A 17,967-nucleotide genomic window follows, 5' to 3' on the forward strand; every position below is an offset into this window, starting at 1 on the left:
AGAGTAAATTAAATTAAGATCCTTTATTGTCAGTATATAGTACATTTTTTTTTACCACACACTGAATTTCAACCTCTGCTTTTAACCCGTCTCTAGAACATTCAGGAACACAACACACACTGCAAACTAGGAGCAGCAGACTGGCCATAGCAGGTGGCCGGAGAGCAAATGGGGCGTTAAATGCCTTGCTCAAGGACACATCAGCCAACAACTTTTTCTGCCAGTCCATGGAATCGAACAACTTGGCTACCCCGTGGCCCAGACATATCTGAAAAACTGGAAGTGACAAGACTTTACCTTCATAACTTTTAAATGTTACACACTAAACTCTACTTCAGGCAATATATTATTTAATCATGGCCTTTTTTTGTTGTTGTTTGTTTTGTTTTGTTTTTTACATATTTGAAGTCTAAATTGAATGCTAATAGTGTGAAATTCAACATATTACTTACCAGTTAGCATTAGCTACATCTCCACTTCCTCACAGGTTTTCAGTCAAACATACAAAAACTTTCACATTTTCATCCTTCTTACTGTATTCTAGGGCTTTCATTTTACATGTCAGTTCACTGAATGTATTACTTTTACCTTTTTTTCCAGTTGTATTTTTGCTTTAAATGCTTCTAAATACTATTAAAAAGGCTCCTTTGCTATTCTACTGAGACTTGCTGAACAAAATGACTGCCTAGCTAATGGTCAGCTAATTCGCTTGCTAACCAGCTAGCGAGCTAAAGTGTTTAAATTGTTAGCACGCTAATGCTAGAAAAGGAAACTAGTAATTAAATGTTAACAAGCTAATTGTTTTAGTACAGTAACACATTCATGGTTAACATAAAGCTACTATCAATGAGTGAAATAAAATATTAACTTTCAAACCAAAGCTAACAGTCCCAGTAACTGTATTACGCTATTAGCATGACCTAAAACGTAGCTAAAGGCTACATTAGCTTTGGTGAAGTCACAATCTGTTCCCAAAGACAAATTATTGTATTTGACGTGCAGAGTTACTTGAATTTCTAACTTAATGTTATTATAATGCTACAAAACAATTATACTGTATGTAAGTATTGGAAAAGTATTGAAATACATGGTGGTTGTTACTTTTATTATTTTTTCTCATCAGTGATCACCAGATGCTAGCCGTTGGATGCTATTGCTAACTCTGTTAAAGCTAACATTCATTTCTGAGGCCTTTTTTAATTGTGATTTTTACAATTTATGACTTTTGGTTCAATGTTTGCACTGTGTCAAAGGTGTACCAGTGCATATGATACAAAACAGGTAAATCCTGCTGACTTTTCCTATCTTAAACCTGTGTATTTTTAACCAAGAAAATACATCGTACTATGTAGATACATAAAAATCTCAAACTAGAATCAATTTCTATGGCAGAATGTAATTAACATAGAGTTCTATTAGTTTAATCGCTATTTAATAGTCAACCTTAGTGACTCCAAATTGCAGTAATGACCAGAAAATAAACAAAAACACTAATAAATGTACAGTGGACAGAGATAAGACAAACCATTACAACTGCCCTGAGGTAATCTAATCACATTTTGGATTAAAAAAAAGTACAAAGGTTAAAAAAAAAAAAAAAAAAAAAACAGCTTTAATACTTGATCAGGTGTTCCAGATTCACCCGACATCAATCCAAATATTTGCTTCGGCTGAACTTTGATTGTGTCAATACTTACGTTTACAAAAACAAGCTTCTGACATTTACAAGTGCAAAGCTGTGTGTTCGCAAATCCTTTTTGTGATTCAACACTTATTGAAACCCCACCACAAACATCCACAAGCAATTATTGGTCTTACGAAAGCGTATTGCTGTAATGAGCCCTGTTATGGCTTGCAGACAAATTAATGTCTTGACTGATCAGCACAATGGGAGCCAAGAGTCTGTTCTGCAGCCAAGGTTAGGAGTTCATGTTCATGTGAACTGATACCAACATGTTTGAATGGATTCAAAAATCACATAATTGAGTCCATCTTATCTGAAATCTTTAAATTGCTTCCTTTTTCTGAGTAACTGCAAACATTTGTGTGCGGGCATAGGTATTTTGACAGAACACTGCAACACAGACTGTCTAAACCCATTATTATTATTATTATTATTATTATTATTATTATTATTATTATTATTATTATTATTATCATTATTATCATTATTATTATGTTTTCTTTACAAGTGTTTTATCACCATTTACTATGATATTATCCTTGTTATTTTCAGTTTTTTCAGTGTAAATCACATATTTTCTTATATTTAATTTACTGATCATGTAGATGTTCATAAAAGCTCAGAGTAAATTCAAAGGCTCTTATATCAGAAACAGAGAAAACTGAAGAAAAACTGATTTTTTAGTAAAATCTCTTATTAACTGAACATAAACCCAGTGTTTCCATCCAGTGTCATTGATCCAACTCCATGGGTTTTACTGGTGAATCAATGTTGTAGAAGATGACGGTGTTTCCACGGTAACTACGGAGGCTCTGAACATCCAAATGGGTCATATCTGATGACCATGAAAAGATGAATAACTGTATTTTACATGAATTATTTCCACGTATTAATAGGATTATTGGATCAACAGGTATTAAACAGTTACATCAGTAGATGGTTTTTGTTTTTGAGGGTTAACAGACTAAATACAAGGTTCTGGATGTTATGATAAGATGAACTCTGCTCATTTTTCAAGTATTTTGCTCATTTTCTCCTCACTTCAGAAGGATTTGTTTGTTTTTTGTGTAACTTTTTCCTTATTTTTCAAGTATTTTGCTCATTTTACTCTCATTTTACACATTTTTGTACATTTTCTCCTATGAATAATTGAAGTAAAACTGTATTTTGCACCAATTATTTCCATGTATTGACAGGATTATTGGATCAACAGGTATTAAACAGTTACATCAGTAGATGTTTGGGTCTTTATGGGTTACGGTGCCACAGTTTTTCATTACGGAGCCTCTGAACATCCAAATGGGTCATATCTGATGACCATAAAAAAAATGATAAACTGTATTTTACACCAATTATTTACATGTATTGATAGGTTTAGTGAATCAACAGGTATTAAACAGTTTAGATCAGTCTTGGTCTTTGTTGCTAGTGGCTGATAGGGCCTTTATGGGTTAAAACTGATTTTTGTTCCATTAAAACCAATGAATATTAGGAAGAAAAATAAATCACTATCTGAGGAAATATTCATACCGGCACAAACTAAATTGGACTTAATGCCTACAAACGACAAAAGAAGACTTTCATTTCCTCAAAATCTAAAGTTAATGTTTTATCTCTGCTCTTTGCCAACATATGTTGAGTGCATTATGACAGTAATTTCCACAATCACTTCAACAAATGGTAGATTTACGTTCAGCCAGCCATCAGTGCTTTGTGCAGAGTGAATTAAGAGAAGCCAGTGTGACATTCAGGGAGATAAATTAGATGATGTACACATCTGTGCCCACTCTCTTATGGCTCTAATTGGAAAGGCTAAATGGCTTCCTGTGAAAACACATCCCCTCATTCATTAATGTCATCCTAGAATTTCAGTCCTTAAAGTGGTCGATGGAGTTGGAAGGGGCTGATTAAGACCACTCGCCCACTTAGGACCAGGTTTTCTCTTGGTTTTCAGAGGCTTCAGTGGTGCTGAGCTCTCCATAAGTTTGTGAAGTAAAAGGTCGTGGAGTTTGGGCATTATTCAACACAAGATATATAATAATTAGAAAAGCACTTGGAGAGCACAGACCTCCGCCAAGGCAGATCAGTGCCCCCCCGGATCACCACCAAAATGTAATCAGTTCTTCTTTGTGCCAGTATCAACATTTCCTGAAAATTTCATCAAAATCCTTCCATAACTTTTTGAGTTATCTTACTAACAGATAGACAAACAAACAAACCCAGATGAAAACATTACCCACACCGTCCTTGGCGTAGGTAATTAGATATCACTTTCTTATCAAATATGTCACAAAAATTTGGAAGAACAGCCAAAACCTTAAAAAGCTTCAAACATAATGGTATAAGTAATTTTAGATAGTTTTGATGGAACTAATTTTACATGAATTTGGTTTAAGTGAAACCCAAAATGTCCCTGGTGCTGCACCCAAAGCAGGATTTTGTGGTCTAAGGCTACGTTCAGACTGCAGGTAAACGTGGCCCAAATCTAATTTTTTTAGCCCATATGTGACCTGTATTCAATCTGATCTGTTAAAGACAGTTTGAACAGCACAAATCCAGTTTTTTTCAATCCAACCCAGGCCACTTTCATATGTGGTCCTAAATCTGATATGTATCTGATATTTTGCAATGCGACTTCAGTCTAAATGGTCAGGTCGCATTTATCAAATCAAATTCAAATAAAATTTTATTTATATAGCCCCAAATCACAACAAAACTTATCTCATGACACTTTAAATATCGAGATGGTCAAAACCAGAGTCTAAGCCAATTTACAGAAACCCAACAGAATCCTCCAGAAGCAAACACTTGTGACTGGTGACAGTCTGACCTTTACGTCATTGAAATGCAACAAACATCACAATTCTGCATCCCAGGAGCGAAGGGAAAAACATATTTACTTCTGTAAACACAGGATCGTCAGGATGCCAGAACCTCTTCTGTGCATGTGGGTCACTTCAGGGTCGCATTCAGTTCAGACTCAAAACTGACAGAAGTTGCATTTCATGTGTAATATGAACGAGCACAGAAAAAAAATCAGATTTCACCAAAAAATCCGAATTGTGCATTAAGACCTGCTGTGTGAACGTAGCCTAAGATCACACCAAGGATTTTTCTTACCTCTACTTCTGTATTTCTCTTCTGATTTCCAAATAACATTATAACTATAAACATCAGCAGTATGAGTGGATATAAACAGACATTTGAGGTTCAGGGTAACATTTGAGCCACGTTTTAACTGATGTAGTTTAGATTTTCCTTTCAAATGACGTCAGATCCATACATTTTGGTCTTACAACTCTTCAGTTACAGCCTTAATAAGCCTAATCCTCCACAAATTCCAAGAAGTGGATGGATGTTAAAAGGTTAAGTGGAAGTGAAATGGTAAATCACGATGATAATCACGTCTTGGACTGAATTTATTAACTTGTGGTTTGTCAGTAGTTCTTCATGTAAGTGTTCTCTAAAATCTCATTCTTTTTAGTACTTCACTGCAACACTGTTTGGAGAAACTGGTTAGAAATCACTGAAAACTCTATAAAACGTAATTATAAACCGTATGTAAACCAACACATTTAACTTGATTTACTCCATTGCTCTGTGAAGTTCAGTTAAAAGAGCCAGAGTCCATTTGTGAGAGTTTGAGAAAAACTACGAGACAGATTAAATAGCATTAGTCAGAGACATCTATTTCTTGTTCCAAATGGTGGTTTTGGTCTTGTACCATTTCCTGCCTCCAATTATAAAGTGGGTGAAACTGTGACAGCCTAAATCCGCAAAGAATCTGAGCACAGTTTATCAGAAAAAAGGGTCAAAAAGAGCCAGTCTGTGCAGTTCAGGAGCAGAACTATGTTCCCTCGAGACAAAATATTCATCCCTGTGATTCCATTATTTTACACTGTGCTGTAATTAACCTGCAGGATGCAGATGTGTGATAATAATGTAGAAGTACCAAATATACAACGTCATATGAGCAGGTTAAAATGGGCTGGAGCACACTGGAGCTCAGCTAAGCCTCCTCAGGTCCACAACAAACCCCACCAGAGCTTAGCTCCGCCTCCTCAGGTCCACAACAAACCCCACCAGAGCTTAGCTCCGCCTCCTCAGGTCCACAACAAACCCCACCAGAGTTTAGCCCCACCTCCTTAGGTCCACAACAAACCCCACCGGAGTTTAGCTCCACCTCCTTAGGTCCACAACAAACCCCACCGGAGCTTAGCTCCGCCTCCTCAGGTCCACAACAAACCCCACCAGAGTTTAGCTCCACCTCCTCAGGTCCACAACAAACCCCACCAGAGTTTAGCCCCACCTCCTTAGGTCCACAACAAACCCCACCGGAGTTTAGCTCCGCCTCCTCAGGTCCACAACAAACCCCATCAGAGTTTAGCTCCACCTCCTCAGGTCCACAACAAACCCCACCAGAGTTTAGCCCCACCTCCTTAGGTCCACAACAAACCCCACCGGAGTTTAGCTCCACCTCCTCAGGTCCACAACAAACCCCACCAGAGTTTAGCCCCACCTCCTCAGGTCCACAACAAACCCCACCAGAGTTTAGCCCCACCTCCTTAGGTCCACAACAAACCCCATCAGAGTTTAGCTCCACCTCCTCAGGTCCACAACAAACCCCACCAGAGTTTAGCTCCACCTCCTCAGGTCCACAACACACCCAACCAAAGCTTAGCTCCACCTCCTCAGGTCCACAACAAACCTCCACTAGAGTTTAGCTCCACCTCCTCAGGTCCACAACAAACCTCCACTAGAGTTTAGCTCCACCTCCTCAGGTCCACAACAAACCCCCACTAGAGTTTAGCTCCACCTCCTCAGGTCCACAACAAACCTCCACTAGAGTTTAGCTCCACCTCCTCAGGTCCACAACAAACCCCCACTAGAGTTTAGCTCCACCTCCTCAGGTCCACAACAAACCCCCACTAGAGTTTAGCTCCACCTCCTCAGGTCCACAACAAACCCCCACTAGAGTTTAGCTCCACCTCCTCAGGTCCACAACAAACCTCCACTAGAGTTTAGCTCCACCTCCTCAGGTCCACAACAAACCTCCACTAGAGTTTAGCTCCACCTCCTCAGGTCCACAACAAACCTCCACTAGAGTTTAGCTCCACCTCCTCAGGTCCACAACAAACCTCCACTAGAGTTTAGCTCCCTCTGCCTCAATGTAAAACAATCCTCTACTATTTCTGTTATTCAGTTTCATCTCCTGATAAACTAAATAAACTGGGAAGTTGAATGAGTGCCAGATGACCCACAGACAAACCCAAATCAGCTTCATGGGATTGTTAGACATCACATCATAACACATTCTATGATTCTAGTTTCTCAGTGCATCAACAGCAATACACCGCTCATCTAAACCATGATCTAAACGGATCCTAGAATCCTAGAGCCTACAGCAGCGTTGGACAAACTTTTTTTGGCTTATGAGCTAAAATAACCAAGACAAAATATTCTACCACCACTGTATATAAATACATATATCAGTGGAAAGCTCATTAGGTTATATTATTACCATTTATATCAGTGGTTGAATAACTCAGTAGGTAGTGCTACTGACTTCTCCAGGCAATCCCCAGGTACATAGGTACTGGAGAACATAGGTACTAGGGGTCATAGATAATGGTGAACATAGGTACTGTGGGACATAGGTACTGGAGAACATAGGTACTGGGGGACATAGGTACTGGAGAACATAGGCACTGGGGGACATAGGTACTGGAGAACATAGGTACTGGAGGACATAGGTACTGGAGAACATAGGCACTGGGGGACATAGGTACTGGGGGACATAGGCATCAGGGGTCATACATAATGGGGGACATTGGTACTGGTTGACATATGAGGGACATAGCGCTGACCCTGTATAGTTGGACATATTCCCAGTATTAGTTTTACCTTGAACACACTGATGGGATCGGCCCAGTCCGAGTCGGAGTTCTGCCACGGTTTACGATCCATCAGGCTCTCGGCGAACACGTCCAGATAGAAGATGGCATAGTTTTCAGGGTCCTGGATTTCAGTTTGGAACAGTTTCATGATGGAGAGGAAAGTTTCCAGAGGGCCGCAGATGTACACGACTGCAGAGGGAAAAACAACCAATTAGCGTCTTCAGAGTCGTTTAATACAAAACCTTTCATCTGATCATGGTGCACTTTGCATTTGATGTTTTCAGTATCTGTTCAGAAAAATTTAAACTCAGTCATTAAAGTGTGCACTGAACCTTTACATGTGATAAGGAACATGTGTGAAATTTGAAAAGAATCAGGTGAAGAGTGTCTGAGAAATGGGATGGGAAAAAAATCTGATGGATGGACGGAATTCCTGGTATATCTACATATATGTCTACATGTATGCAAGTATATCTGTCTATATGTGTAACAGACATAAAAGACACAGCAGCATGTGAGTCGCTGTTAAAACGCTCAGTATTTTTCTTAAAAGCAAAAACTGAAATAAAAATGTCCAGTTTAAGTGATTTTTGAAGCAGATTCCAATGTTTCCCTGCTGTATTTTGAAAAGATGACTGACAAATGACAGAGTTAACTATGGGTAATTTCAGTGTAAGGAGATGTGAGGGTTTGGTCAGAGGATAACAAACCAGGAGACATTAGTAGATGAACAGAAACCAGTGGATGTTACAGTGAGTATGAAATAATATCAACACTGGACTACAGAGAACAACGATGCTGTATTGAAGGGGCAATTTGTGGCAAATCGGAGAGAGGAGTGATCTAAAACATGCAGTTTATGAAGAGCTTACCCCTAAGCACCAACAGTGGAAACATTCTTTTTTCCTTTACGTGTGAATCTGAATGTTTGGCTGTTTACAGTATTTCCAGCTCCAACACTGACCCATATGTGATCCACTTCAGGCCTAAATACTGTAAATAAACCTCAGATGCACGGCCAAGTCACCATCTGCACTGAAAAGCTTGGGTAAACGTGCTGTCGGGGTCGGTCAGAGCAGTGGGAGGAGCCTGGAGCCAGTGGGCGTGGCTTTTATGGGACCTCTCCAATCACTGCATAATGACACGCCTCCCCCTGATTGAGCTATAATTCGCTTCAAATCCCCAAATTTCCTCCCAGCTCCCTCACTGTTGACGTTTTCAGCCTCAGCTGTGAACTGTGTTGGGTTTAAAAACAGAAAGAGCCGAGAGGAGATGACCGACTAATATGACCGAGTGCATTTAGAGCAGGGGTGTCAAACTCATTTTAGTTCAGTTCCACATTCAGCTAAATTTGATCTGAAGGGGGCCGAACCAGTAAAATAATAACATAATAATATATAAATAATGTCAACTCCAAACTTCTCTCTGTTTTACAGAAAAAAAAGTAAATTTACATTATTACAAGGTTTACATCTACAAACTATCCTTTCGAAAGATGTGAATAACATGAAAAAAACTGAAAAAATAAGTGTAATTTTTACAGTATTATGCCTGAACTGAAAGGACTGTTAATATCTTAGTGTAATTTTTGCATTTCACAAATTCATCCCAGGGGCCAGACTGGACCCTTTGGCGGGCCGGATTTGGCATGTTTGACACCTGTGATTTAGAGCGTAAAAATACATCACTTTTGTCACTTAAAATATGATTATTTTAATTTATCTGCACGGTGTATCATTTTAATTGCATTTCATTTTGCAATAACAAAGACTCATGAAAGAAGGGAATGTATCTGCACTTAACGGGTTTATTAAACACCTTCAACAGTTTCAACAAAACAACTGCACAACTGTATTTATTTTAGTGCAGTTTTTAATATTTTATCATATATATGGGTTGTTTTTAGTTGGTGTTTTCAACATTTTTTTCTGTTTTATTTTGTGCTTTGCATTTTGCAATTTCATTCTGTAACAGCATCTGGGATGTTTTTATTGAATGACAATTAATAATAAATCTGAATCTGTACACAACTGTTCCGTCTTGGCTTTTTTTGTCCTCATATTTCCAACCAGAGGGCCAACGTGCTGTTTGTAGATTAATCCGTGTTCACGTGTTAATTTTGACAGCTCTAATCTGTGTGTGTGTGTGTATATATATATATATATATATATATATATATATATGTCCTGTTCTCTCATCAGGTAACCTACATTCAGTAATAAAATCAAACTAATAGGGGGAATTGATCTAAGGTTTAAAACAAGGTTATTATCGTTAGCGGAAACTAACGAAATGACGAAAACTAGAATTGAAAAAACCTTTTTGTTAACTGAAATAAATAAAAACTATAATTAAAAGAAAAAAGATAACTAACTGAAACTGTATTGTGTGTTTAAAAAACTAATTAAAACGTATAAAAATTACAGTCAAAATTCCCTTCGTTTTTGTTTTTGTCAACGTTGGATTGATATGAAATCGATTTATTTCGTTCCAACAATTTTAGCTAGCGGCACCATATGACACTTCACAGTCCGTCACTTCTCGTCACTTGTGGTTTCCAGTCGTCTTCTGGTCCCCACTCTGCCTGGAAACATGGAGACTAAAGTTGGGAGAAAGCAGCAGAGTCCTGTCTGGGATTTATTTGAATACGATGGAGTAGAAGAAAAAAGATATGACGAAACTAAAACTAAACTAAAACTAAGCATTTAGAAGAAAACAAAAACTAATAAAAACTAGCAAACCTGCTCTAAAAACAAATGAAAACTAACTGAATAAGAGAAAAAAAAGTCAAAACTAAATAAAACTAAACTATAATGAAAAATCCAAAACTACAACCTTGGTTCAAAACCCTCTTGAAGCTCAAAACTCTCAAGGAACTTGTGGCATCCAGTTCACTTATAGTGGGGTCCAAACTGCTGAACAGGACAGGTAAATAAATAAACAAACAAATAAAAAGGAGACAGACAAATGATTCCAAGGACCAGTGCTACTGGGAACCAGTTCTTGTAAAGACCCAATTCCTGATTCCCATCTCTACTTGCCATCCTGTAAAAACTGTATGCTTAAAGTTCAAAATCGCTTGCTGTTGCAGGAATCTAACTAGCAACCTGTGCCCTGTGCCTTCACGCTGCCACCTACGCTCTCCTTCTGTTGAGTCATGAACAAAAAGCGCAGCGTTATTTCCATTGACAGCGTATGTCAAAGAGCCGCCGCTGCCAGCTCTGAGCCAGTGCTCCCTGTTTGCAGACATTTCCTCATGTGTTCGACCAAAGTCGGCTACAGCTCAGACCCTCACCATGCCAAGTAGTCCTGCTGTCTCCTGGACCCCTCCCAAAACAAACGCACCGCGCAGCCGGCAGAAAATGTCCTCCTGTGTTGTAGTAGTAGCAGAGCGTGTACACGGACCTGTCGAGGCTTTCCTCAACACAAAGCACATGAAATTGTTCAGGACAAGCTGTTCCAGTTGGTGGACTCCAGAGCGGTAATCACCCCTGTTCCTGCTCTGCTGTTTACTCTGCAGAACAACTCCAGCTTACATAATTCACTCTGTAATTTACTGAACAAGTCACATTTTCACACAAGAGGTTTTTTAGAATTTCTCATAATCATGTCCACTGTGAGTAATTTATCAAAGTTTTTATCAGTTTTTTGGGTCAGTTTTCCTGCAGTAGAATAATAAGACTGTCCAACAATCTGATGTAATATCAGAGCGCTCTTTTGTGGGACATTATATGTGCTGTTTAGTATCGCTACATAAACAAACAACAAACCAGTTCATCAGAGGTCATTAAAATAACAGGATCATAACACTGGTCAACAACAAATTTATTGTTTAAGTTTTTTGAGCAGATTTAGGATAATTTTGGTGTGCTGAATCCAAAAATCACATTAATTTTGCTCAATCAGGTCAACTTTCTGAACTATGCTACATATTGGCTTTTTAACATTTTTGCTTACATTTATGGGCATTTTCACGTCATATGATACAAAATTCTGTCATATTTCTTGCAATAAACGAGTTCTGAAGATTTTACTTTTGCCAATTTATGATTAATGTTTTTTTTAATATTACAGGTGAATGAAATGGCTTCGACTAGAAGATCTTGCAAAAATAAGCCTGACGTATTCTGCTACATCTGCGCTGAATACACCATTGTACCTAACAGGAATCAAGTCACAAGTTTCATAAAGTTTCATAAACCTATTTTGGGTGAGAACTATATAAAAAGTCAACTGATAAAGTCACAAAAATGTAATAAATTTTGTGAGAAGATCAAATTTTTCAAAATCAAATTAGCAAAAAAACCTGACCTGATTGAGAAAAACAGATGTCATTTTTGGATTTAGCGGTGCAAAATGGTCCTAATTCAGTTGAAAAAACCTAGACAACTTGCAAAACCATTTTTATGTAAGCCAGTGTAATTAGATTAATCTTCAGTCCTGTTGAAAACTTAAATACTAGATAAGTTGACTGGACTTTAACCAGAGTACATGCTTCTTTCTGATTGGCTGATAGTGGATTTTTGTGCTCAGTTCAGTAATAGACTCATAAATAAATCATTGAAGACATGACACATGCCTCAACCAATTACAACCTGTCCTCCGGGTCATGTGACCGCTCTCATACAAATCAGGGAAGATGATAAAACGATACATGGTGGTGTTAACGTGAACATGATCATGTGAGTCAGTGTTTCTCAACCTTTTTTGAAGAGCGCCCCACCAACGGCACCATGAGCCTCCTGCCCCCCGCCATCCCTGAAATTTGGAAGGGGGGGGCGGGGGGGGTGGGGGGGGTAGGGGTGGGGTACGCTATTTAAAAAGTAACGTGACCAACATGTTATATAGGTCTGGAGATACAACCCCCATCACCTCATGATTTTCCACCTGCCACGCCCCCCCACCTACCCAAAATTATAATTTTTTTGACTGGGGGGGGGGGGGCTCTGTTATGCATTAGAGCTTACATGGGATCTTTACACAGGATTTCAACGTGAGGGAAACCTACTGTATCGTCTTCTTTGTACTAATATCCAGTAACTCCATGATTTTTCCTGCCCCCCCCCCCCCCCCCCCCCCAGGTGACTGCCCGGTTGAGAACCACTGTTGTACATTATCAATAAAATAAACCCAGTTTCTGACACTTTTCAAATAACATCCATTAACCACATTCACATCGTAACATGTACACTGTAAGCTCAGACTTTGTATTTACTAAAATGCTTTAATTATAATATACTTAAATGATTTCAGTTTTATTACATTACTGTAAAATGTTCAGTATATTCTACTAATTTGTAGACACAGTCGAAAGTACAAAACAGTTTCAGTTGAATGGATTTAAATCACTCAGTTTTCGTCCTGACCACACCTTTTTATCTGTGCATTGCATTGTGGGTATTGGGCCTGTTGTTGTAAATGTGTTCTTTTTCTGTGCAGGGGTTCAGCGGGGTTGTGCTGTTAGTGTTCATTTGGACTGAATGTGTGTATGTCAGTGTTTATTGGCCTTTTTGTGTTTGTATTTGTATTTTTGTCCAGCTGCACCATCAATCAGAGTCAGAGGAAGAACTATGGATTTACTGTTCAGCTGAGATTGTTCTAACACAATTTAAATCTTTATCCCTTGCCAAATTATAAACACTTCCTGTGCTAGCAAAATGTATTAAACTTACTTTCTGTCTAACTTCCATCCATGCAACAATATCTAAAGTTGAATAATTATACAAAGCTATTTATATAATTAAAGATTTTAATTTAAATCAACTTGGAATTAAGTAAAATGAACTGATGATATTCAGTCTAATGATTATACAAAGCAATTGACATTGCAACAAATTTTAAGTTAAATTAACTTGGCATTTAGAGTGTTGTACTTAAAATAGCAATTCCATTCAAATCAAGCATTTAAGTTTAATACACTCCAGTTTTCATTACTTAAAATCTTTTTAAGCAACAGGTTACCTCAGATCTTTTAAGCAAAATCCACTTATCCGGTCTTACAGTGTATTATGTTGTATATTTGACCACTGACCACAAATCAAACTAAAAATTAGCATGAAATGCAGTATTTTTTTCTTCAGTATTCCTCTGACGTTTACTGTTTTTTCTCCTTGTACAAGACCTGCACATCTCCTGATGTATGAAATAACAAACATACTGGAATAAGTTTATTTGAAGAATTACTTGCTAATTTTGCAAAAAAAACAAAACAAAACAAAGATCTACTGTATACCGGAAATGGTGCTATCTTTAATAATTGTGTTTTAATTATGAAAATAAAGACATTTATGAATGTTTCTTAGTCTGTATACTTCAAATAAGAACAATTGTAATTCAAGGCATCAGTTTTCTCTGTTTTGATATAATAACCTTTGGATTTACTCTGAGCTTTAATGAACACTTTCATGATCAGTAAATTAAATATAGAAAAATACCTGATTTTCACTGAAAAATGCAAAATGCAGAGGGTAATATTACACTGCTGCAAAATTAAATTCGAATACTTCTTTTTTTTTTACCTCTTGTCATGAAATGATTGTGGCAATATGATTTATTCTTGATAGATGATGTGCAACAGACTCAGTATGTAAATATTACACCAGGTCAAAGGTGATTAAATAGGAATAAAAAGAAAACTACATTATTTCAACTTTATGAGGGACGGTGTGCAAGTTCTCATAAATGAGTTTGTAGGAAAAAAAAAACCTTTTAGAAGTCACCGCAAGGTCTTTAAGGATTAATTTCATGAAGGATTAATTACAGAGAGAACATGAAATAATCTGATTTGTGCTGGAATCGTGCTATGTAATGGTATAATTTCAAGAAAATGAGAAGTAAAACTAACATTTTTGACATTTATCGATGGAAAAATAAGTCGTAAGATATATTTAACCCATAAAAACCCAAACATCTACGGTCGACCAAAACTGTTTAAACTGTTTAATACCTGTTGATCCACTAATCCTATCAATCCATGTCAGTAATTGGTGTAAAATACAGTTCTTCATCTTTTCATGGTCATCAGATATGACCCATTTGGACATTCAGAGGCTCCGTAGTTACCGTGGAAACACCGTCATCTTCTACAACATTGATTCACCAGTAAAACCCATGGAGTTGGATCAGTGACAGTGTCTGGACACACTCTGTTTATGTATATTAAATAATCAATAAAATCTACAAAACTGAACCAAAAAATGTACAAATGAATAAGTAACACGATAAAATGAGCAAAAAATTCTTTGGAATGAAGTAAAAAAGAATAAAATAAGCAATAAAATTAAACAAAAACAAATAAGAAAATTCCCAAAATAATAAATAACATGGAGAAAATATGCAAGAAAAAAAGAACAGCCAAAGTAATCAAAACAAACAAAATGAATAAAAAATTAACAAAGATAATAAGCAACAACAACAGAATAAGGCACAAACTGAACAAAATTGAAGAAAAAATCATAAACACTTGGAGTTGGATCAATAACAGTGGATGGACACACTGGGTTTATATACATTAATAATAAATAAAATGAACAAAAATGATTAAAACCTTTACAAAATCCTAAATAACATGAAAAAAATTGACTTAAATGTAAACAAAAAACGATTCATAATCTGTGCGGACAAAAGTATGTGGACACGTTGGATTCAGGTTTGTTTTCTAACAGGGGTCTGGGATACAAAACAATAATAACTAATGTAAGAATATAGTTTTATATTATGGGATACTATCATTGCATTGGTTAGTTTGGTTTAAATTGTTATATTTGCTTCTAAAATGCCTCAGAGATGGTTTGGACTGAATTTCTCTCAAATTGATTTTGTTTTTTTTTTTTTAATCTATGATTCTGATTTCAAATGTTCTTCCTCTAAATTTCTAAAATATTTTTCCAGCTCTGACTATAAATAATAATTTTCTTCCACAACCAACCATCTACTTTCATCACATCTGACTGTGGAAGAAAACTCTATCATTAAACTTTAAGGAAATATTGATGTCAATAAACTATATGGACAAAAATATTGGGACACATCATGTCTACAGCTGTAAGATGTCCTGTTCATGAGGATTTGAGATAAAAACATCAATATTAATAATCAATATGATATTTATCCCATAATATAAAACTATATTCTAACATTAGTCATTATTGTTTTGTATCCCAGACCAGTGTTAGAAAACAAACACCTGAATTCAACGTGTCCACATACTTTTGTCTACATAGTGTTATGTTACGAGGCTACTGGTAAACTTTTTCTTCTGTTCTCCTTCGGGCCAGGCTGGATTTTCCGACACGTGTCCTCGGTGTCGTGTTTTTCGTGTTTTTCTGACTCCGATTATCCTTCAGCTCAGTGTCTTTGTTGCTTGATGCTCTAATCTTTCTGTCTCGGGGGCTTTTACGACTCGGCTGTAAAAGAAATCGGTAACATTCCTTTGTCCTGAAACGAACAAGATGTGAATCAGTGGGAGCCACATCCAGCTCATCTCCAACCTCGTCCTTTTGTTGGATCCCGGGAGTGTTTTCACAGGAAATAGGATTTCAGTAATTACAGCCTTTCACCATGGCTTCATTGTGAAGAGGCCGTCTTTTCATCTGTCTCTGGGAGCAGATGAATTTTCTCCTCTTGTGCCATTAATGGATTGAAAAGTGTCAAGGCGAGAGTGGAATATTCAGCGACCACTGGTTTTTATCTGACGCCGTCCCAGAAGAGCTCGGAGCCTGCACTCAGTCCGACAGAACAAAAAAGTACCTGTTTTCGCTCTCAGCGTTGGCTGTATTCACATGGGTTTTATGTGTTTGTCTCTGAATGTCAAACCTCTATTTTTAAAGCAGTTTTTATCTCAGCAGCTGATAGGACATGAGCTGTTGTGAAGGCGCTGGATCTGTCGTCATCGACACCTTTGCGGCTGTCTTCGTGGTCATCTGCATAGTCGTCTTCGTGGTCGTTGTCATAGTTGTCTTTGTGGCTGTCTCCGTAGTCATCTGCATCATCATGCTTGTGGTCGTAGTCATCTCTGTGGTCGTCATCGTAGTTGTCTTCGTGGTCATCTTTGTTGTTGTCTTCATGGTCATCTTCATAGTCGTCTTCATGGTCATCTTCATAGTCGTCTTCATGGTCGTCTTAGTGGTCATCTTCGTAGTCGTCTTTGTAGTCGTCTTCATGGTCATCTTCGTGGTTGTCTCTGTGGTTGTCTTTGTAGTCATCTTCGTGGTTGTCTTCATAGTCGTCTTCATGGTCGTCTTAGTGGTCATCTTCGTAGTCATCTTCATGGTCATCTTCGTGGTTGTCTCTGTGGTTGTCTTTGTAGTCATCTTCGTGGTCGTCTTCGTAGTCATCTTCGTAGTCATCTTCGTGGTCATCTTTGTGGTTGTCATCTTTGAAATATTAAACATGGGTCTTTCCCTCTAATGATCCATATTTGGATGGTTTATAACATGTAAATAATTACAGATATCATCTAGTTCCTATTGAGCACTGATAGAAGTCATATATGGACTTTCATTTGGGGCCATGACCTTTGACCTTGAGTGACCTTGAGGGGTCAAACTCAAGGTCACCAATGTTTACATTTCAGCAATCTTCTTCTCTGAAACTATTGGTTGGATTCATTAAAACTTTTTTTGTGTTTCTTGGGACAATGTCTACAAAGTCTTTTCACAGTTTTTAGAAATTTTGATTTTAGGATGTTTTGCAAACTTTTGAAATATTACAAACGTGCCTTAACTTATAATGGTCCATATTTAGATGGTTTAGAACATGGAAATGGTTCCAGATATCAGTCTAGTTCCTATTGATCACTGATAGAAGTCATATATGGACTTTGGTTGAATTAGTTGAGTTCTCGTCCAGTGAAACTTCTATTGTTAAATAATCTGCATCCAGACCACAGGACTGGAACATAGAACAGAACCAGGACTGGAACATAGAACAGTACCAGGACTGGAACATAAAACAGAACCAGGACTGGAACATAGAACAGAACCAGGACTGGAACACAGAACAGAACTAGGACTGGAACATAGAACAGAACCAGGACTGGAACATAGAACAGTACCAGGACTGGAACATAAAACAGAACCAGGACTGGAACATAGAACAGAACCAGGACTGGAACACAGAACAGAACTAGGACTGGAACATAGAACAGAACCAGGACTGGAACATAGAACAGAACCAGGACTGGAACATAAAACAGAACCAGGACTGGAACATAAACAGAACCAGGACTGGAACACAGAACAGAACTAGGACTGGAACATAGAACAGAACCAGGACTGGAACATAGAACAGTACCAGGACTGGAACATAAAACAGAACCAGGACTGGAACATAGAACAGAACCAGGACTGGAACACAGAACAGAACTAGGACTGGAACATAGAACAG

The 17,967-nt window shown here is 37.7% G+C and overlaps 1 protein-coding gene across 1 annotated transcript in view; it reads right to left on the reverse strand.

Moving 5' to 3' along the window:
* Nucleotides 1–17,967, reverse strand: part of npr2 (natriuretic peptide receptor 2) — a 163,654-nt gene that overhangs the window by 124,775 nt on the left and 20,912 nt on the right. Inside the window, exon 2 of the mRNA XM_030150480.1 lies at nt 7,589–7,770. Coding sequence (XP_030006340.1) covers nt 7,589–7,770 — 182 coding nt within the window. The remainder of the gene's footprint in view (nt 1–7,588; nt 7,771–17,967) is intronic.

Source organism: Sphaeramia orbicularis, chromosome 12, assembly GCF_902148855.1.
Source record: "Sphaeramia orbicularis chromosome 12, fSphaOr1.1, whole genome shotgun sequence".
Classification (NCBI taxonomy): Eukaryota; Metazoa; Chordata; class Actinopteri; order Kurtiformes; family Apogonidae; genus Sphaeramia; species Sphaeramia orbicularis.